The 16210-nt window shown below is 44.8% G+C and overlaps 1 protein-coding gene across 16 annotated transcripts in view; it reads left to right on the top strand.

Moving 5' to 3' along the window:
• Positions 1-3797: 3797 nt before the first annotated feature.
• EPHA5 (EPH receptor A5) overlaps positions 3798-16210 on the top strand; it is a 201098-nt gene continuing 188685 nt past the window's right edge. For all 16 annotated transcript variants that reach the window (XM_049815034.1, XM_049815033.1, XM_049815029.1 and 13 more), the window contains exon 1: positions 3798-3972. In XM_049815034.1, the coding sequence (XP_049670991.1) occupies positions 3846-3972 (127 nt within the window). In that variant the 5' untranslated portion in view covers positions 3798-3845. The remainder of the gene's footprint in view (positions 3973-16210) is intronic.

The following is a 16210-nucleotide window of genomic DNA, read 5'->3' as shown; positions in this document are numbered from 1 at the left end:
CCTCGTCTGGCCAAGGGGTGGCCCACCTGCACTTGATGTTTAACTTTCCTGTCCCCGCTGGCTCCTGGTACAGATTGTTCTGTTGTCTGCTGGGGCTCCGACTATTGCTTTCTGCAGTCCTACACAGGCTGCTGTGGTGTTTGTTGAACACAGCCATTTTGTGTTAAAATTGTAGTTGCATTTATGGTACAAATCCAAATATATCTACTATGCAAAGCTGCTTAGCTGCTCCCAGATTTCTTTTAATAGGCATTTAGTTTTTGAATAGAAGGTAATTCTTCTGTTTCAAAGGGCTTGGGGCGGGGGGGGGGGGGGGGGGGGACAAAAACTAATTACTAAATTTCACGAGGTATTCCTTAAAGGTGTCATCTTCTGTGACTCTTTTGAAAGAAAAGGACTCTTCAAAGGAAAACAGAAATGCTTATATGCCTAACTAATTAAACAGTTTGTTGCATTACAGTGGGGCTTCTATTCCATCAATGCAATGAAGATGTGGCTTTAGTGGGACTGTCTACACTTAAATGTAAAGTATGAAATTGAATCTTTTCTCAGATGGCCCTATTGAATATGGAGATGCAGTAAGTATTATGCCCTTACACTTCAGCAAAGGATAATGATACAGGGAAAGGATTTGGTTGGCAGTTTTTGGTTCCCGAAATAATCTGAAGGATAGACTCATTTATTGTTCAAGTGTATCCTGTTGATGATAGGATAAACAGTACACTAATGAAATGAATTGGCAATGTGGAATTAGAAGCCAGTCAGAACACAGGAATTATATGAAGGGAACTACATACATGGGAGAGAAATTAAATTAAACTTGGAAAAATGACCTTTTGCATAGCTAAGTGAAATAATCCAAAATGCACCAACTCAAAAGATGTCTGGTTTAAAAAATAGTTTAAAATATGTGTAATAGCTGACAGCAAATTAGATATGAAGTGGCAAGTTAAACGGGGCAAAGCTGTCATTTCCGTTTCAGACACTATATGCAAAAGCAGTTTAGAGATAGTTGTTTATTATGGCTTTAGTATGATTACACTTCTGGGCACACTGCTATGAGGGAGATGTTGGGAAAACTGGAGGGAATTTGGAGTATAACCGTATTACTAACACTCTATAGGAATGACTCATGAGAAAAAGATATAAAGGATGAAATACAAACCTTAACTGAGTGATGATGAAGAGGCAATACTGCTTGCATAGGTGAAAAGGCATAAATGTAAGGGGCAGAAATGAGTTAATGAGATGCAGGAAGAAAAATTTGAAACTAACACAAAATACAGGCTGGATATGGGGAGAAATGGCATGAGCCTGAGGTGGTTTATGTTCCTGAATTGTTTGCGACCCACACCTTGTGATTTTTACAGTGAATTCACTCAAAGCAATAAAAGATATAATCTAGTGGGAGATAGGATGGGATCCCATCAGATTGTCCAGTTTCTCTCTGATTACCCATCAAGGCTACCAGGAATGCTGCAGCACTTTGCTAAAATTTCTGTCCTCTCTTTAAGAGCCCACTGGGTGCACTGATGAGGCAAAAGGCAGGAGAGAATTGCCTGCTGCAGATTACTAGTAAGATTGGTGGCAAAACAGGGAGGAGAGTTGTAGAAGACTGAGCCCCCACCAAATAGGATCCACTAGACAGTGCATAAAGTTGCAATAACCTCCATTTGGTGATAAGGCAATATCCCTTCTATAAGGCTGTAATTAGGGGGTTTTTATCAGTAATCAATGATGCCCTGGGAGATGAGGTTGGGACACTCTTCCTGTGCCACCGCCAGGGTGGAGAACAAACCAAACGTCTTGGAATCAGAGCTGGTTTCCTGCAGGAAAAAAGGCAACTAGGGTCAAACCTAGAGCATGGTGGCTGTTCTTAAATAGCTTATGAATCATACGAAGCTCATCTCAGTGTTTCCTAGAAAATTATGATGTCACTAACATATCATCTGAAATGCCTCTAAATTATAAGCCTGGCAGTCCAAACAGCAGTTAATGACTGTCAAATAGCAGACAAAAATAGGAGACAAACAACAGTTTGAGATTGTGATAAGAGACTTGTCAAGCTACAGCAGTCTTGCCCCTCGGCCAGTGGAGGCTCCCATCCACCTTGGCATTTTACTTGTTCTTTGCCATCTGATCCTTTTTACTACGCTAGCAAGGTGCTGTTTCTGATGTCGTTTTCCTGCATCGCTCTGATTTCTGGGTGGCAAAACTTACCACTGCTTCTACAGATGGCAAATCCCTAGAAATGAGTATACCACATGGTGCTACTCCCATCTTAAATCTGATGCAGGGCTGGGGTCAGATGTTCTCAGCTGTGATTTATCCCAGCTGAGGATCTGGCCATGCAGCTTCATGCAGGGGTGGTCTGATGGCAAACCTTAGTGCCTTTTGAACTGCAGACTAGTAGGATATTTGAATAGTGAATACCAGATGCATGCCATGCTTTTCATTTGGCTGGTAACTTTACTGATGTACTTCATGTTTTAAAGCAAAGCCCCTTCTGTGTCCTCCTGGTGGCAGTAAAAATGTTGACTAGCTTGAGGTAGAAAATCCTCTTGCAAAAGGAGCAAACGTCTTTGAAAATAATGTGCATGTACAGTTCAGGACTATGTTTATATTTTGGGAGTAGCTGAGGTTTGCAAGGGCACAGAGAAACACATTGTCCAGCTTCTTATGAATAAAAAATGAGCAATGGTGGCATAGAGAGCTGTCTTATCGGCAGTTCCCCTGGTTGAAGACTACTTGTCCTCTTACAGCTGGCTTTGGGGATTTTGCAATTTTAATTGCAACTTGTTTGGAGCCCTGGTCCTGAGCCTTGCCCCCTGGAGAGAAAGCCTTTTGCAGGTGCTCAACTTTCCCTTACTGCTTGTATAATATAAATGAACAGGCCAAAATCTTGTCAGTGGGGTGAAGCGGAGGAGGCAGCTCCAGGTGAGAAGGGTTTTGGTCAACCTTGACTTTCTGCTTGTGCACCACAAGGCTGGGGTTTTGTCTTTATTGGCTTATCTGGAGGTAGTCCCCTCAGGGGGAAGAACTGCTATGGGAGAATGAACCTCCAAGAATTAATTTCTCATACTTTGGGGATTTATGTCTCTATTTTTTTTTAGGAAGATGAAGTGGGTGACAACTAGGGCTCTGACGGGTAAAAAAACCTCAGTGAAAACTTCCACGAAACTAGTTGTCAGCACTGGATTCAAAGCTGTGCTCTGGTGGTGACCTGAGGTAAAATACACCTGAAAACCATCTTTCTATTGGCTCCATGATGGAGTTTCTGGCATTCTTGCTTCCCTGCCCGGGGACGAGCCTTCCTCTCAGGCTTGCCCGCCCTGTGACATCGCGGCTTCCCCAGCTCTGTGGCCTGCGGAGTTTTTGGGACCGGCACCCGTTGTGGCTGCAGGGAGAACCGGGGCTCCCCGTCCCCCCTCAGCGGGCTCCCGGGGGCCCGAGGGACGCCTCGCAGGGACGGTGCTGCCGCCCGCTCTCCCCCGCGGGCAGCGCGGGTCCTGGGGGGGGTTCCCTCAGGGCGGCCATTTTAGATGCGGTCCCCGCTGCGCCCCGGGGCGCCCTGAGGCGCGGCGGGCGCCGTCCCCCGCACGGGATGGCGGCGACGGCGGCGGGTCCGCCCCGTCGGGGGCGTCTCCGCGGCGGCGCGGGGCCACCTCCCCCATCCCCGCCCCCGGCTCCCCAGTCGCGTCGGCGGCTGGACGGGAGCGGAGCTGAGCCGAGCCGCGCTGCCAGCCCGCCCCGTCCCGTCCTGAGCCGACCCGAGCGGGCAACGCCGGGGCGGCGGGGGGGGGGGGGGGGGGAAGCCGCCGCCCCATGCGCTGAGGGGCGGCGGGATGGGGCCGCGGGGCGCCGGCGGCCGGGCCGGCCGCGCCGGGGCGCCGGCTCCCGGTTGGACGTGCCTCCTGCCGTTGCTGCTGTGCGCCGCGCTCCGGAGTCTGCTAGCCAGCCCCGGCAGCGAGGGTGAGCGGGGACGGGGCGGCCGGGCCGTCGGGGCAGCGCCCCGCCGAGGAGGAGGGGGGGGGGTGTGCTGCCCGGCGGTGCGCTGCTTCGGGCTCATCTGACTCAATTCGGGGACGTTTTGGGGGGAGGCGAAGGGGAGGGGGGCTCTGCCGGCGGGGAGGCGGATGATGCGCCTGGGGAAGCGGGCGACGCCGGCCGGTGGGGCTGGCGGGGTCCCGGGGAAGGGAGGCGGCAGCGGCCGCTGCGCGCCCCCCGGGTGGGGAGCGGGGGAGGCAGCGCTGCCTCAGGGCGCGGGCGGGCGTGCACGGGTGGTTTTGCACAGATGCCTTGGCACGGGCGCCTCTTGCAGTGGTTTTTTTTTGTTTTTTTTTTTTTTTTTTTTTTTTTTTTTTTGCGGGGGGTGGTGGTGCATAGGTGCCTTTGCACGGGTGGGTTTGCACGGCTGTGTTTCCTAGCGCCGGGGGAGTCGCACAGGTGCATTCCCGCGGGTGGGTTTGCTGAGCTTTGCACGGGGCGGGTTGCACGGCTGTAACTGCAGGGCTTAGTTTGCACGGGGGGGCGTGGGGGTGTCTTGCGGGGGTGCGGGCAAGCGGGGTGGGACCGGGACCGGGGTCGGGGCTCGGCGGTGCCCGGGCGGGCTGGGGGGAGGCTCCTGCTGGGCAGCCGTGCAAGCGCTGGCCGCAGTGCGCTTACTTCGTGACTTAAAATACATGTATAAAAGAGGAGGGGAAGCCGCGGAGGTGCCGGTAGTTAACCCGCAACGCAGCGGAGCGCGGCCGCTGGGGACGGATTTTTTTATACGTTTAATCTCTGTGAGCCCGATAGCCAAAAACATGTGTCCAGGCTTCTTGTCTGGCAGGGTACTTCCAGGCTTTCAAACCGGACTGTGGTGGTTTGTGGTTTGTTGGGTTTTTTGGGGGTTTTTTTGGTGTTTTTTTTTTACCTCTGTACGTGGTGTGGACACTGCTTGGGGCTTTTTATTATTATTTTGGGATCCGAGGGCAGAGCTGTAATGGGAAAGCAATGGGTGGAGAAGTTCAGTATCTGAAGGGGATGCCGGCGGCTCGTATGTAGCAGGCTTCATGATGCACCGTAATTATTTGTGAAACTCCTTTAGAGGGAGGAGGTATGCAGGGGTTGGTGAAGGAAAACCGTACCAGAATTTCAAAGATGTGGCCTGAGGTAACCAGCTAGCTGCAATTTATTTTGGAGACCGAGAATAATGTGAATTGCAGTTTTCTTAAAAGAAAAAAAAAAAGTGCAGAGGAAGGGGAAAATACTGTTCGTCTGTGTGTGAAGATATCAAATGTTCAGGAAGTGCATTGGTTTGGGGGATGATGGAAATGGCTTTGGGTTTGCCTTGGTTAGATAACAGTGGGCCCAATCCTTCCGCCCCCACGCCATTTCGCGTGATTTCACCCGTGGGAGTAATGCTGGGGAGGTGGTGTGGCTGCTTTTGAACGCTTTCCCTGTTACCTGCCTTTTGGGAGGCACACTCTCCTGTGCGCTCCGGTGTGCCCCGATATGGTGCCAAGAGCCCGGCAGATGCTCTGAGCCCCGTCTCGGTCCTCAGTCATCCTTGCCAGTTCTTGGAAAAGCTGGATAGTACTGAAGGAGTCAACGGGACCGCTCGAGCATAGAGGTGTCTCTGCACAAGCGGGCAGCTGCGGAATAAGACTTTTACACAATAGGAAGCAGTACTGGAAAGGATTAATGAAGCTACCTAGCAAACAGGTCTAGTGGCACCTTTACAGGGAGGTTGCAGGGGAATATTACAGTAATGATGAGCAGCGTGAGCGCTTGCTTCACGGTCTCTCTCCCCCTGCTTTTCTGACTGCTGCTCTCTAATATCTGTCTCTTCAGTAAATGCAAAGCTAAAAGACTGCTGGTAGGAGGGGTCTGACTGTGGACCTGAACTTATTCAATAACAGCTGTCCTTCCCTGCTAGGAGATTTATTTGTAAACAAGCATTATTTGACAAGTGCTTCTCACAGCATGTCTCCTTTGCCAATTACTACTGAACAGCTCTGCTTCTGGGAATGGCTCACCCTGCAGTACGTGAAGCCTAATGCATGAGAAACCTCAGATGCTGAAGTCCGCCTGCCTAGCCGTATGCCGCTGACACTTGTCACTGGTTTGGGTTTGAAAAGTTCACTTTGGCTGCTTCTGGGCTCTGATGAGAGAGAAACTTCCCTGGGGTTAGTTGTCATATTCAGCTGGTTGGGAACTTTACTTTTGCTCGGAGGGAGGTAGCCATCTTAAACCTGGGAATAATATTTTCAAAAGTTGGTGGTATTGGTTTTTCTGGGTTTTGTTTTGTATTTTCCCTCATTCTACTCACCATGGTTAAACAACTAGCTGATACCCTGTGTTGTGTAGGTATGTAACGTATGTAGTTGCATAGAGGATGATAAATTCTCACAATTACTTTTTCCTTTAACCCTGCATCACATTTTTTGTTTCTCTAAATCTTACTGTAATAGACAGTGACTTTGTTGGATAAGATACATGCAGTTAACAGTTCACAGTGCATGATTTTCTGTTTTACCCTATAATGGAGGGACACTTAGGGGACATGCTTTAAAAATCTAGGTTAAGATTTGGAGGGGAAAAAAAAAAAAAAAGGTAAATTCAGTGTTTGGGTTCCTTAACATGGAAGTAGCTTTTTTTGCAAAAGGGCAGCTAAGCTTCAGAAGCTCCTGCCATTTTTATGGGGAAGTATTGAGTGCCCAGCCTGTATCATAAACCTGGCCACCTTCATAGATATCTCTAGTTATGGATTGAAGGATATACATTGGGATAACTGAATTATTTTTTTCCAGATTTTCCTATAATAGGGAAATAAAATGGATTTTGATTTCAATCACCTTTTCTCAGTTTATATATTAAAACCAAAACGTAGTGAAGGATGAATACTCAATGCTATTTCATGTATTTTTCAAGTGTTGTTTAGCTGTTATTTTTAACTCTTTAGCAGACTTCATTGATTAGAACCAGAGATTTCCTTCTTCTCTTTGAAGACTTTTACAAATTCAGAAATTAGTCACAAAGAAAATATTCCAAAGAGTACACTGAAAATATTACACGATTTTGAAGTGCTGGTATTTCAGAAGTGCATTATTACTTTTAAATACATTCCCTATAATAATAGGGTGCGAGAGGCAGCCCTGCAATATGCGACTAGGCTTCCTGTACCTCCTTTAGTTTAAAAATGCATGTGTTTTAAATCTTTCTGTTGTAAGTACTAGGGTTTGGGAAGTGGCTTATATAAATTATTTATGTAAAACACAGAATGAATGAAGCAATTGTTTAAAGACACATTCCCCCCCCCAAACTTCATGATTTGTTACTCATCGCCTGTGGATTCGGATTGGTTTGCAGATCTCATTTGGACATCACCCAGATGACCTTAAAAAGTGTCATGTGGGCAAATTATTAAAAGAATGGAGTACATCATACCTGATTGCTTGTAACAAAGTAACTCCACAACATGCTTGCATAATGTCATTAAATACAAAGTATATTTCATTTTAGGGCTTTCCAGGAGAAGTAAGTGCTGATGAGGCAGTGCTGTAACAAGGAAGTATATTGTTAAGCAAATGAAAAGAAATACAGTTTGAGATAATGACATTGACTTAAACAGACAAAGGTGAGAGAGACAAAATCAGTCTTACTTTGTAATGTGTTGTGTTTAAGACTAGAAGAATATTCTTTAGTTACAAACTCCTGCATTTGGTCCTCTTCCTCTTAATTCTTTCAGGGTTTTTTGAAGCTAGGTTTATCTTAATGTATCATTTTTAATTTGAATGAATGAATAAATGAGTACGATTAAAGGGGTGGGTCTGGTGCAGGCAAAAATAAAGGAAGGTTGTAATTTGCAGATTATTCGTGCCAGAGCCTGGAATGAGCCTACCTGTTCTCAGTGTATTGACTTGCGTGTGTGTGTTGTTTCATGCTGACGTATAATTTCTGTGTCATGGCACACTGGATAAATGCGTATTTAGGTATAACATCACAATGTTTATCTTTAATCAGTGAATGAAGTCTTTTTCAAGGAGGCTTTTTTCAGTATTTAGTAGAAGCAGATGTGAAAATAGTCTTAATTTTCATATCGATGTATTTCAATTAGTCTAATACTTTGGGTAAAAATACGCATGATCAGAACATGTTGCTTATTAGGTTGTTCTTAGTAGCTTGGCTTTCTATGTCATGCATTCACACAGCTATTGCATTTTGTGTAATTCTGTAGGTACTAAGTACTGCTAGCAGGCACGTACCTTGTGTATGCAGAATGGGTAAGTTTGGACACATTTCAGTCTGCTCACAGTGCTTTGTAAGGAGGCTTTGAGGAGTTACGTGTTCTTTACTTCATGTATTGGAATGGTTCTCTGTGTGCTTGCCATGATAGCAGAGCATATCCTTAGTGCTGTGTGTTTATTTTACTCACAGGAGTAATCCCATTAACTTTTAAATTTACTGCAGTGGAATTACTGGTATGAAGAAGGACAGCTCATGTCTAATGGTCTTTTTGGGATCAGCCTGATGTGTGACGTACGGCTTTTCAGGAGGTTTAGAATGACTCAATCATGGCTTTAAAATGGAAACCACTATCCTTTTGACAGTAAAACAACATTTGAAACGCAGCATTTTTAAGTATATGACTAAAAGCATTGCTGCCTAGTGACACATGTTTAAAAAAAAAAAAAAAAGGAAATAAATTATAGCAAAGATTGACTCCAAGATAGTACCTGTTTCCTTTTGAAGCTTACCTTAAAAATTGTAACAAATAGTGGAAAACAGGCAAACTGTCTTAAACAGAACCACTGACAGACTGTCTGCTTATAGTATCGTAAAATTTTGACACCATAATTTGATGTATAAAGCAGCTATTTGCACTTCAATTTACACATGGGTAAACTGGCAGGTACCATGGGAGGAAAGGAAGAGTTGGCAGGCTTGTCTGACAGCTTCTTCCCCCTCCACTATTAACTCTCCCACTATTGCCTCACTTTTTAGCTCCAGTATATGGTCCATCTCCATGTCTGCTGTTCTTTCTGTTAAATAGGAAAAAACCCCTTGCCTGTAAAGAAATGTTTGTTCTTTACACTAAAATACAAAGTGTTTTGCAGAAGGCTCGGGGTGGGGGAAGGTGGGAGCAGGACTTTGTAAAATCTGGCAGAAATTGCAAAGCCAGGAGAGTTTAATATGTGGTGCCTTGCTCTCTGATCTTGCTGGTTTTATGCTTTATTGTTCTGAGGATTTCTGTGCTGCTTCTGCAGGAATCCTTGTTTGCGCCACGTGCTGAGTGAGCGCAGAGCCCTTGACCCAGAAAAGTCCAGCTGAGATTGCTCAGCTGAGTGGTGATGTTGGACCCTGTTGGCTTTAGGGTCCTGAGCAGAAGTGGGACTGTTAGATCCCCCCAGTCTTTCTGTCTTGGAACTACATTTTTAGTGGTCTGTTCCTGTAAGTGTGCAGGTATGTATATTCTTAAATAGAGATGAGCTTTAAGCACTGATCAGGGATGTCAGGGAAGTGAGACCCTGCCCCAAAATAAGAAAACAAACTTTTTTTTAACATTCTCACTTCCTCCTTAGGAGATAAATCTAAATCTGTATGTGGTTCAAGGGCAAAATGAGATGTAAAAAAACCAAACGCACACAGATTGGTCACTTGGTAGAAGCACTGAATTTCTTAGTTAAGTGCTCAGTTCTGTGGAGGAAAGAGTATTTAGTGCAGCTCTTCAGCAGATACTCAGCCTACTATTCATTAAAAAGGTTAAAAAAAAAAAAAAGAATCTTGTGCTTATAGTAAAACATCTAAACAGAATTAAAATATCTGTCATAAATGCACCTTTCTTATTTACCGTAAGTGCTGGTGAGAGATAGGGCCTCATTCCAACCAGGATGGACTTAAGCTAGGTATTTTTCTTTACTGGGAGAATGTTGCAGAAATACTGTGTTAATGATTGCATTGGAATGAACAATTTTTTTTATAACTTACTCTTTACTAAACTAATTTTCTCTGATCTCTGCTGTAAAATTGCTGCATATTTTAAAAGCTTATAGAGAATCTTTTTCTCCTTTGAAAACATGTTTTGTTCTTAAGATGTCCCTGGTTTTGGCACAGGCAGAACGGAGAGATGGATTGTCCTCTGTGTTCACATCATGCCTGTCCCTCATTCTGCTCTGTGACTGGCTGGACATTGAGGCGACAGGTTTTGCTGAGGTGAAAGTGTTTGCTGCCCCAGTTGCTTTCACAGCTGGCTGTATCGGCAAACTTGAGCACTGGCCTTCAGTAGCTTAGGTCTCTCTGGGGATTTGTTAACATTTTAGTTGTCTCTTTGACCTATTATATCTCTTACGGTCTCAGTTTTGGTATTTGCTATGGCTTTGGTCAGTGCAGTATCTGAGCCTCTCCGAAGATTTAATGTGCTTAGCCTCTTGGAGGTAGAAAGCAATTATCCCTGTCTTCTGCAAGAAAGCTAGTTGAGAGGAGACAGTCAGGAGGAGATGTAAGCACTGCGATTCACAGCACTTTTGACTTCTAGGTTTGGGAGGTGATGGATGGGTGGCTGCTTGCAGAGGTCCAGTGTCACGTTGCCTGCTGTGGACAAGGGTGCTGTCACCTGCAGGCTGCCCTGGGCTGTGCGTAGAAGCAGGAAGGCTGTGCTAATGCTTTGCAAAGAGGACTAAAGATGCTTTGGGCCAGAATAATTGGCATGGGAGCATTCAGTGCATGCTGTGACTATCTCACTGGGGGTGTTGGTGGTGGCAAACACTCTCCTTTTCTCTCCCTCTTCCCTGGTATTTGAGTTGTGCAGGAGGTATGTTAGGAGGACTTTGACCAGGTAGAGCTGCTCAGGTGGCGACTACCTGGAAGGATGAGAGATGCCTCCTGGAGAAGGTGATGTAGCATGTACTAACACAGCAGATCAGGGAATACTTGCATGAGCTGGTCTGGCAGCCCTGAGGAAGAAGGTGAGTCCTGCCTGTTCTCTTCCCTCTGGCAAGCTCCTGAGCATCAGCAGGGGTGCAGCTGGCATGCTCCTGAGTAAGCTGCGCCTTGGGGGTATGTATGGAGAGGAAACAGTCTCCAGCAGAAGTTGAGAGGTTCTAGTTTAGGTGGCTGTGTAGCAGGTATTGAGTCTGTATGAGAGGGTTAGGACCCTGGGCTTGCAGGCTTTCATGTCAGCTACTTCATTTTGGTGCAGAGGGCAATACTGAAATGTCTTGCCAAGGTATTAACTCCTGGGTTCTCTAACCTGGATCACTTAATGTTAGAAAGAGGTCAGAATGACCAGTTTGAACTTTGTAATTCTCTGAGGGGCTAGAGAAGCACCTGGGAGGAAATTAATCATTCAGCATCAGTAACGTGCATTTCATGATGTTTCTGTGTGGAATTGTATCACTTTTTAAACTGTTTTGCATGTTCCAAACCAGTGAACTACTTGGGGGAATTATCTGTGTACTTGCCTTTGTAAGTTAATTTCTCAAAAAACCTCAGTCATTTAGGTTTATCCATCTTTGATTTACTAATGTTCACATTAATTTTTTTCATAAGATGTGTTGGCAATGTGCTGTTCCCCCTAGCAACCTCCACCTTCTTCCCTCAACAGAAATAGAAGGGATAAGTTGTCAACTCCCCCCAAAAAAGCCAGTAGATCATCTTAAACATTTTTTTTTGCTCCCAAATGCTGTCTAAGCATTATGTCAGTTCCTTTTTTTCTGCTTGAGTGAACTCAGTGGCGGCAGAGCAGTCATTATTGTCAACACGAAGGCTTTATTGGTGATGGACAGTGAGGTCTTGTGAGTCCACTGGTAGTGAAAGCTGACGGCCTTGACACTCTGGGTGTGTCTGTGCCAAGTTTCTTTACTTTTGTTAAGTTCAGTTGCATGCATGTCCTGATTTTGGCTGGGATAGAGTTAATTTTCTTCCTAGGAGCTGGTATAGTGCTATCTTTTGAGTTTGGTGTGAGAATAAGATTGATAACACACGGATGTTTTCAGTTGTTGCTGAGTAGTGTTTAGACTAAGTCAAGGATTTTTCAGGTTCTCATGCCCAGCAAGCAAGAAGGCTGGAGGGGCACAAGAAGTTGCGAGGAGACACAGCTAGGACAGCTGACCCCAACTGGCCAAAGGAATATGCCACACCATGTGACATCATCCCCAGTATATAAACTGGGGGGAGTTGGCTGGGGGGGGCCAAGGGGTAGGGGCAGATCGCTGCTTAGGAAATACTGGGCATCAGTCAGTGGGTAGTGAGCAATTGCATTGTGCATCACTTGTTTTCTATATTCCAATTATTTCTATTATTATTTTTATTATTATTGTCATTTTGTTATTATTATCATAATCATTATTATCATTTTCTTCCTTTTTGTCCTATTAAACTGTCTTTATCTCAACCCATGAGTTTTACTTTTTTTCAGTTGTTTCCCCTTTCCTTTTGGGTGCAGGGGGGAGTGAGCAAGCAGCTGTCTGGTGCTTAGTTGCTGGCTGGGGTTAAATCATGACAATGCATAACAGAATTTGATCTCTGTGTCTTTTAAGATAACTTTTAGGAATGGAGACCACATTGCTTTTAGTTGGTAATGCTCTGATTTAGGGAATAAGGTGAGAATTCACCTCAGCACTGCCAGCAGGTGTTTTGATTGCATTGGGAAGCTGTTGGGATTTTAGGGCTTGACTTTATGTGTGTGCGTACTAAGGTGCTTGCTTTAAGTAGGGTCTTGAAACTGTCTGCCTCCTTCAGTGGCTTGCAGATGCCTTGGCAGTGGTTGGAGACCCTGGGTCTGCAGACGGCACTGGTATTTTGTTTCTCTACACAGGCTGGTTGTCAGGTTGCTGGTTGCAGGTGCTGGTTGTATCTTGCCTTCAGTGGAAGCTGCTTTTTCATTCTTAATGGCAGGGTGATACATGCCCAGATGGTTTCCCCAAAAGATTTGTGCTGCAGCCAGCTCGGAGATCCGCTATTGTGTTGGTACAGTGTTGTTTCCAGTGAATCTTATGAGCGGGGCTGGAAGCATTTTGCTGACTTTCTTCACAGTGAATAAATCCTTTTCAATTAAATGGTGATTTTGGTGGGAATGGGAGTGTTTGCCATTAAAAAAAAAAAAAAAAGGCAAACCATGCTGGAGTTAAGTTTCCAGGCATTTTGGTGTCAAGCTAATAATCTCCTGACCACTTCTGCTTTTAAGTTATGTATAGTGGGAAGAACAAATGACTGCCTCTTGTCTTGAGTGCAAGTCCTTGTAAGGAAAAAATCCGCAGTTTCCTATTTGTTTTAGTGCGTCCAGTTATTGAAGTGAGCTTTAGGTCCCACTCACTGGTGCTATGGCTAGTGGTGTTCCTGTGGGGAAAAAATGCAGCCAACCCAAAGAACTTTATCAAAGGGCAATATCGCACCCCTTGTAAACAGTATGTTTAGACAAATTACAGATGTAATGCAGAAATTACTGGGTAGAATTTTCTGGCTGATGTTATGGTTGCAGTTGTCCATCTGGCCTTAAATACCTATGAATCTGTGATGCAGATTCTAGCGTTTTGGCTCTTGCTGTAAAAGGGAATCATGAGAAAACTTGGAGCAGAATGAAGCCAACATAATAAAATATAAATCTGCAGTTAATATTAGTTTGCGAGTTCATTAAGTAGTGTATATTTTCTTCCTCCAGTGGGCTATAAATAATAGGTACTGCTACAGCTTGCACTCTGCTTTAGTTTGTTTCCACTGATGGAAATGTTTCAGAGGTTCTTGCCTGTGTGTTTTGTCCCAACTCAGTGTAGCTAATTAATTGAAAACATCTGCTCCCTGATGACTTTGATTTCTTTCAGGAGTTTTTTCTATTTGTTTTTGCTTTCTTGGATTATTTTTGACTGTCACTTGTTGGAGCGCCTTGGATTTATACTTTTTGAAGAAATACTTGGCACAACAGGGAAAACAGTTGGAAAATGAATGGTAACAATACTGCAATAAAACCAGTGAAGATTTATGAAGCAGGAAAACTTTGACTCATGATGATGAAGAGTCCTCTGCAGTCAGTGTGTCTTGGTAGTGCTGTGAACTCCAGTAGTGCAGGAGGAAAGATGGGGAGGTATGCAGTGTAAAAGGAGAAACCAGCTCCGTTAGTGATGATGTGTTTGGCAGCTATACACCCTGCCTTGGGCAGAGGGAAAGAGGAGGAGAGCAGAGAGGTGTGAAGCTTGGTGGAGAGCCTGTGATGCTATTCAGGAGACTTCCTGATGAGGGTTCTGTGCAAAGCACTGCTGTTGCATCTTGTCGTACACCTTGACCCCCATCCAGCAGAGCATTTTACCTCATGCTTAATTGGTGCTGTGTGAGTATTCCCATGACAGGTTTCTCACAAGTGTTTTAAGTGTAGTTGCTCCCACAAGCTATTAGTCAGAGCTGGGGCTGCCTTGATGTAGCTCCAGCCTTTCCATGGGTGGCTACATCCTGCTGAGTGCTGTGCAAAGGGGGCCAGGAGCTGTGGGAGAAGCCTTGAGGAGGATGTAGCAGCACTTGATTCACACCTTTTTTCATATGGGAGTTCAGATTCCTGTTCAATTTGTAACAAAGGTATTAAAGCAGAGTTTTGCTTCAAATGTTTAAAATAAAGCATTTTGATTCAAATGTTATTGTTTAAAAATGTGCTACTTTAGAAATCATGTGATGTTTTAAAATATTTATGCAGGCTTTAAGGAAGGTTTCTTTACTCCTTTACAGGGTATTGATTTGGTCAAAGATGATGTTCTTTTCCTCCTGCTTTAGGTGTATTTCAGTGAAATGAAAGATTCTTATGGCTTTACAGCTTCATGGCATAAACTCCATCAGCTTTTGCTATCTTGACCATTTTGCCTGTTCTAGAGTGATTTGTCAGGATAAGCTTTGGTAGAGCGTGCCCTGTGGTAAGCCTTAGCTTGCAAATGGTGCTCCTGAAGAGTAGGACTACTCCAGTGTATAAGGATTTATTGGAAATCAGCTCAAAGACTATGCCAACCCAGAAGAGTTCAGTCTTTTGTATGTCTGCAGAGACTTTGCCCTTGTGTGAGCAATGAAGGTTTTTCTGGAAGATTCTTACATACTGAAATGGCAGGAGGATGTGTGGTTGGTAGGATCAGAAGTGCTCAGTGGTTTAGCCTTGTTGGTGGAGGATTTTTGTTTTTTCAGCTTGGTTTTTTTCCCATTTGAAATTGGAGTGAAGAAAATGAAGCTGCTCCAGCTGATCCTGATTCAGACCAAAGCCACAGACACCATCTGGCTTCAGCGGTGTGACCAAAGAAATCCATAGATTGGTGGCTTCTACTTAAGGCATTGTACTGTCGTGACGGACCTGTCCTGCTTTTCCTGGGCACGTTAATGCTGCCACATGGCACTCTTAGGTGGCTGTGTCTGGGGTGCTCTGCTGTGTGGGCAGCAATGTTGGTTTAGGTAAATGTTGAATGCCATCAACCCTGGCATTTCTTGTGCTTACTTCCAGCCACGATCTCTGTGTAGCCATGGTGAAGCTGCTGAATGTTGGCTGTATGAACGTGATGGGGACATTTGAGTAAAAAGCCGTATCCAGTCTCCCTGTCAGATTCCTGAGTGAAAAAAACACTGTTAATTTACCAGCTAGAGGTCAGGGCAAAGGTTTAGATCAGTTCTGGTTTTATTCTAACTTGATTGCTCACCCGTAGTAACCAGCCTGTCTGAGAACAAGAGTGTATGCAAATTCCCTGAGCTATTATTCTGTATTAAAAAAAAAAAAAAAAAGAAAGGCTGTGGTATGACTTTAGACTTAATCATCATTTATCCTACCCTGAAGGCATGGAAGTTAATGATGATATAGATCTGTGCAGTTTTGTGTTCCCCTTGACTGAGCATTAGAAATAATTAGGGCTTGTGGGATGGATGCACTGATGGTGGAGATGAGCAGAAAACATTTTTGAATGTGTGTATGTGCCTCTTCCAAGTTTGCTGGCAAAGATACAGGTGCTAAGTGTGTGCTTATGGGCTCTGAGGTTTCTTACTTGTTTGCTGAGACATAGCTAGCTGGTGTTGACGAGAAAGGAAGCGGGAATAAACGAGTTCTGTTATTTTGGAGGCTTTCAAGATTATGGGCCAAGCCGAGTTGCTAGTGATTTCTGGAGAGATTTCTTCAGCAGGGTAAGCTTTTCTGCATCCCAAGTGCTGCTGAGTACAGCTCTGGGTTATGCCTGCGAAGCATCTACAGCATTGGGGCTAGTCCGGGGATCCCAAG

This window comes from Accipiter gentilis, chromosome 12 (assembly GCF_929443795.1).
Source record: "Accipiter gentilis chromosome 12, bAccGen1.1, whole genome shotgun sequence".
Lineage (NCBI taxonomy): Eukaryota > Metazoa > Chordata > Aves > Accipitriformes > Accipitridae > Astur > Astur gentilis.
This window is presented reverse-complemented; position numbering and strand designations above follow the sequence as displayed.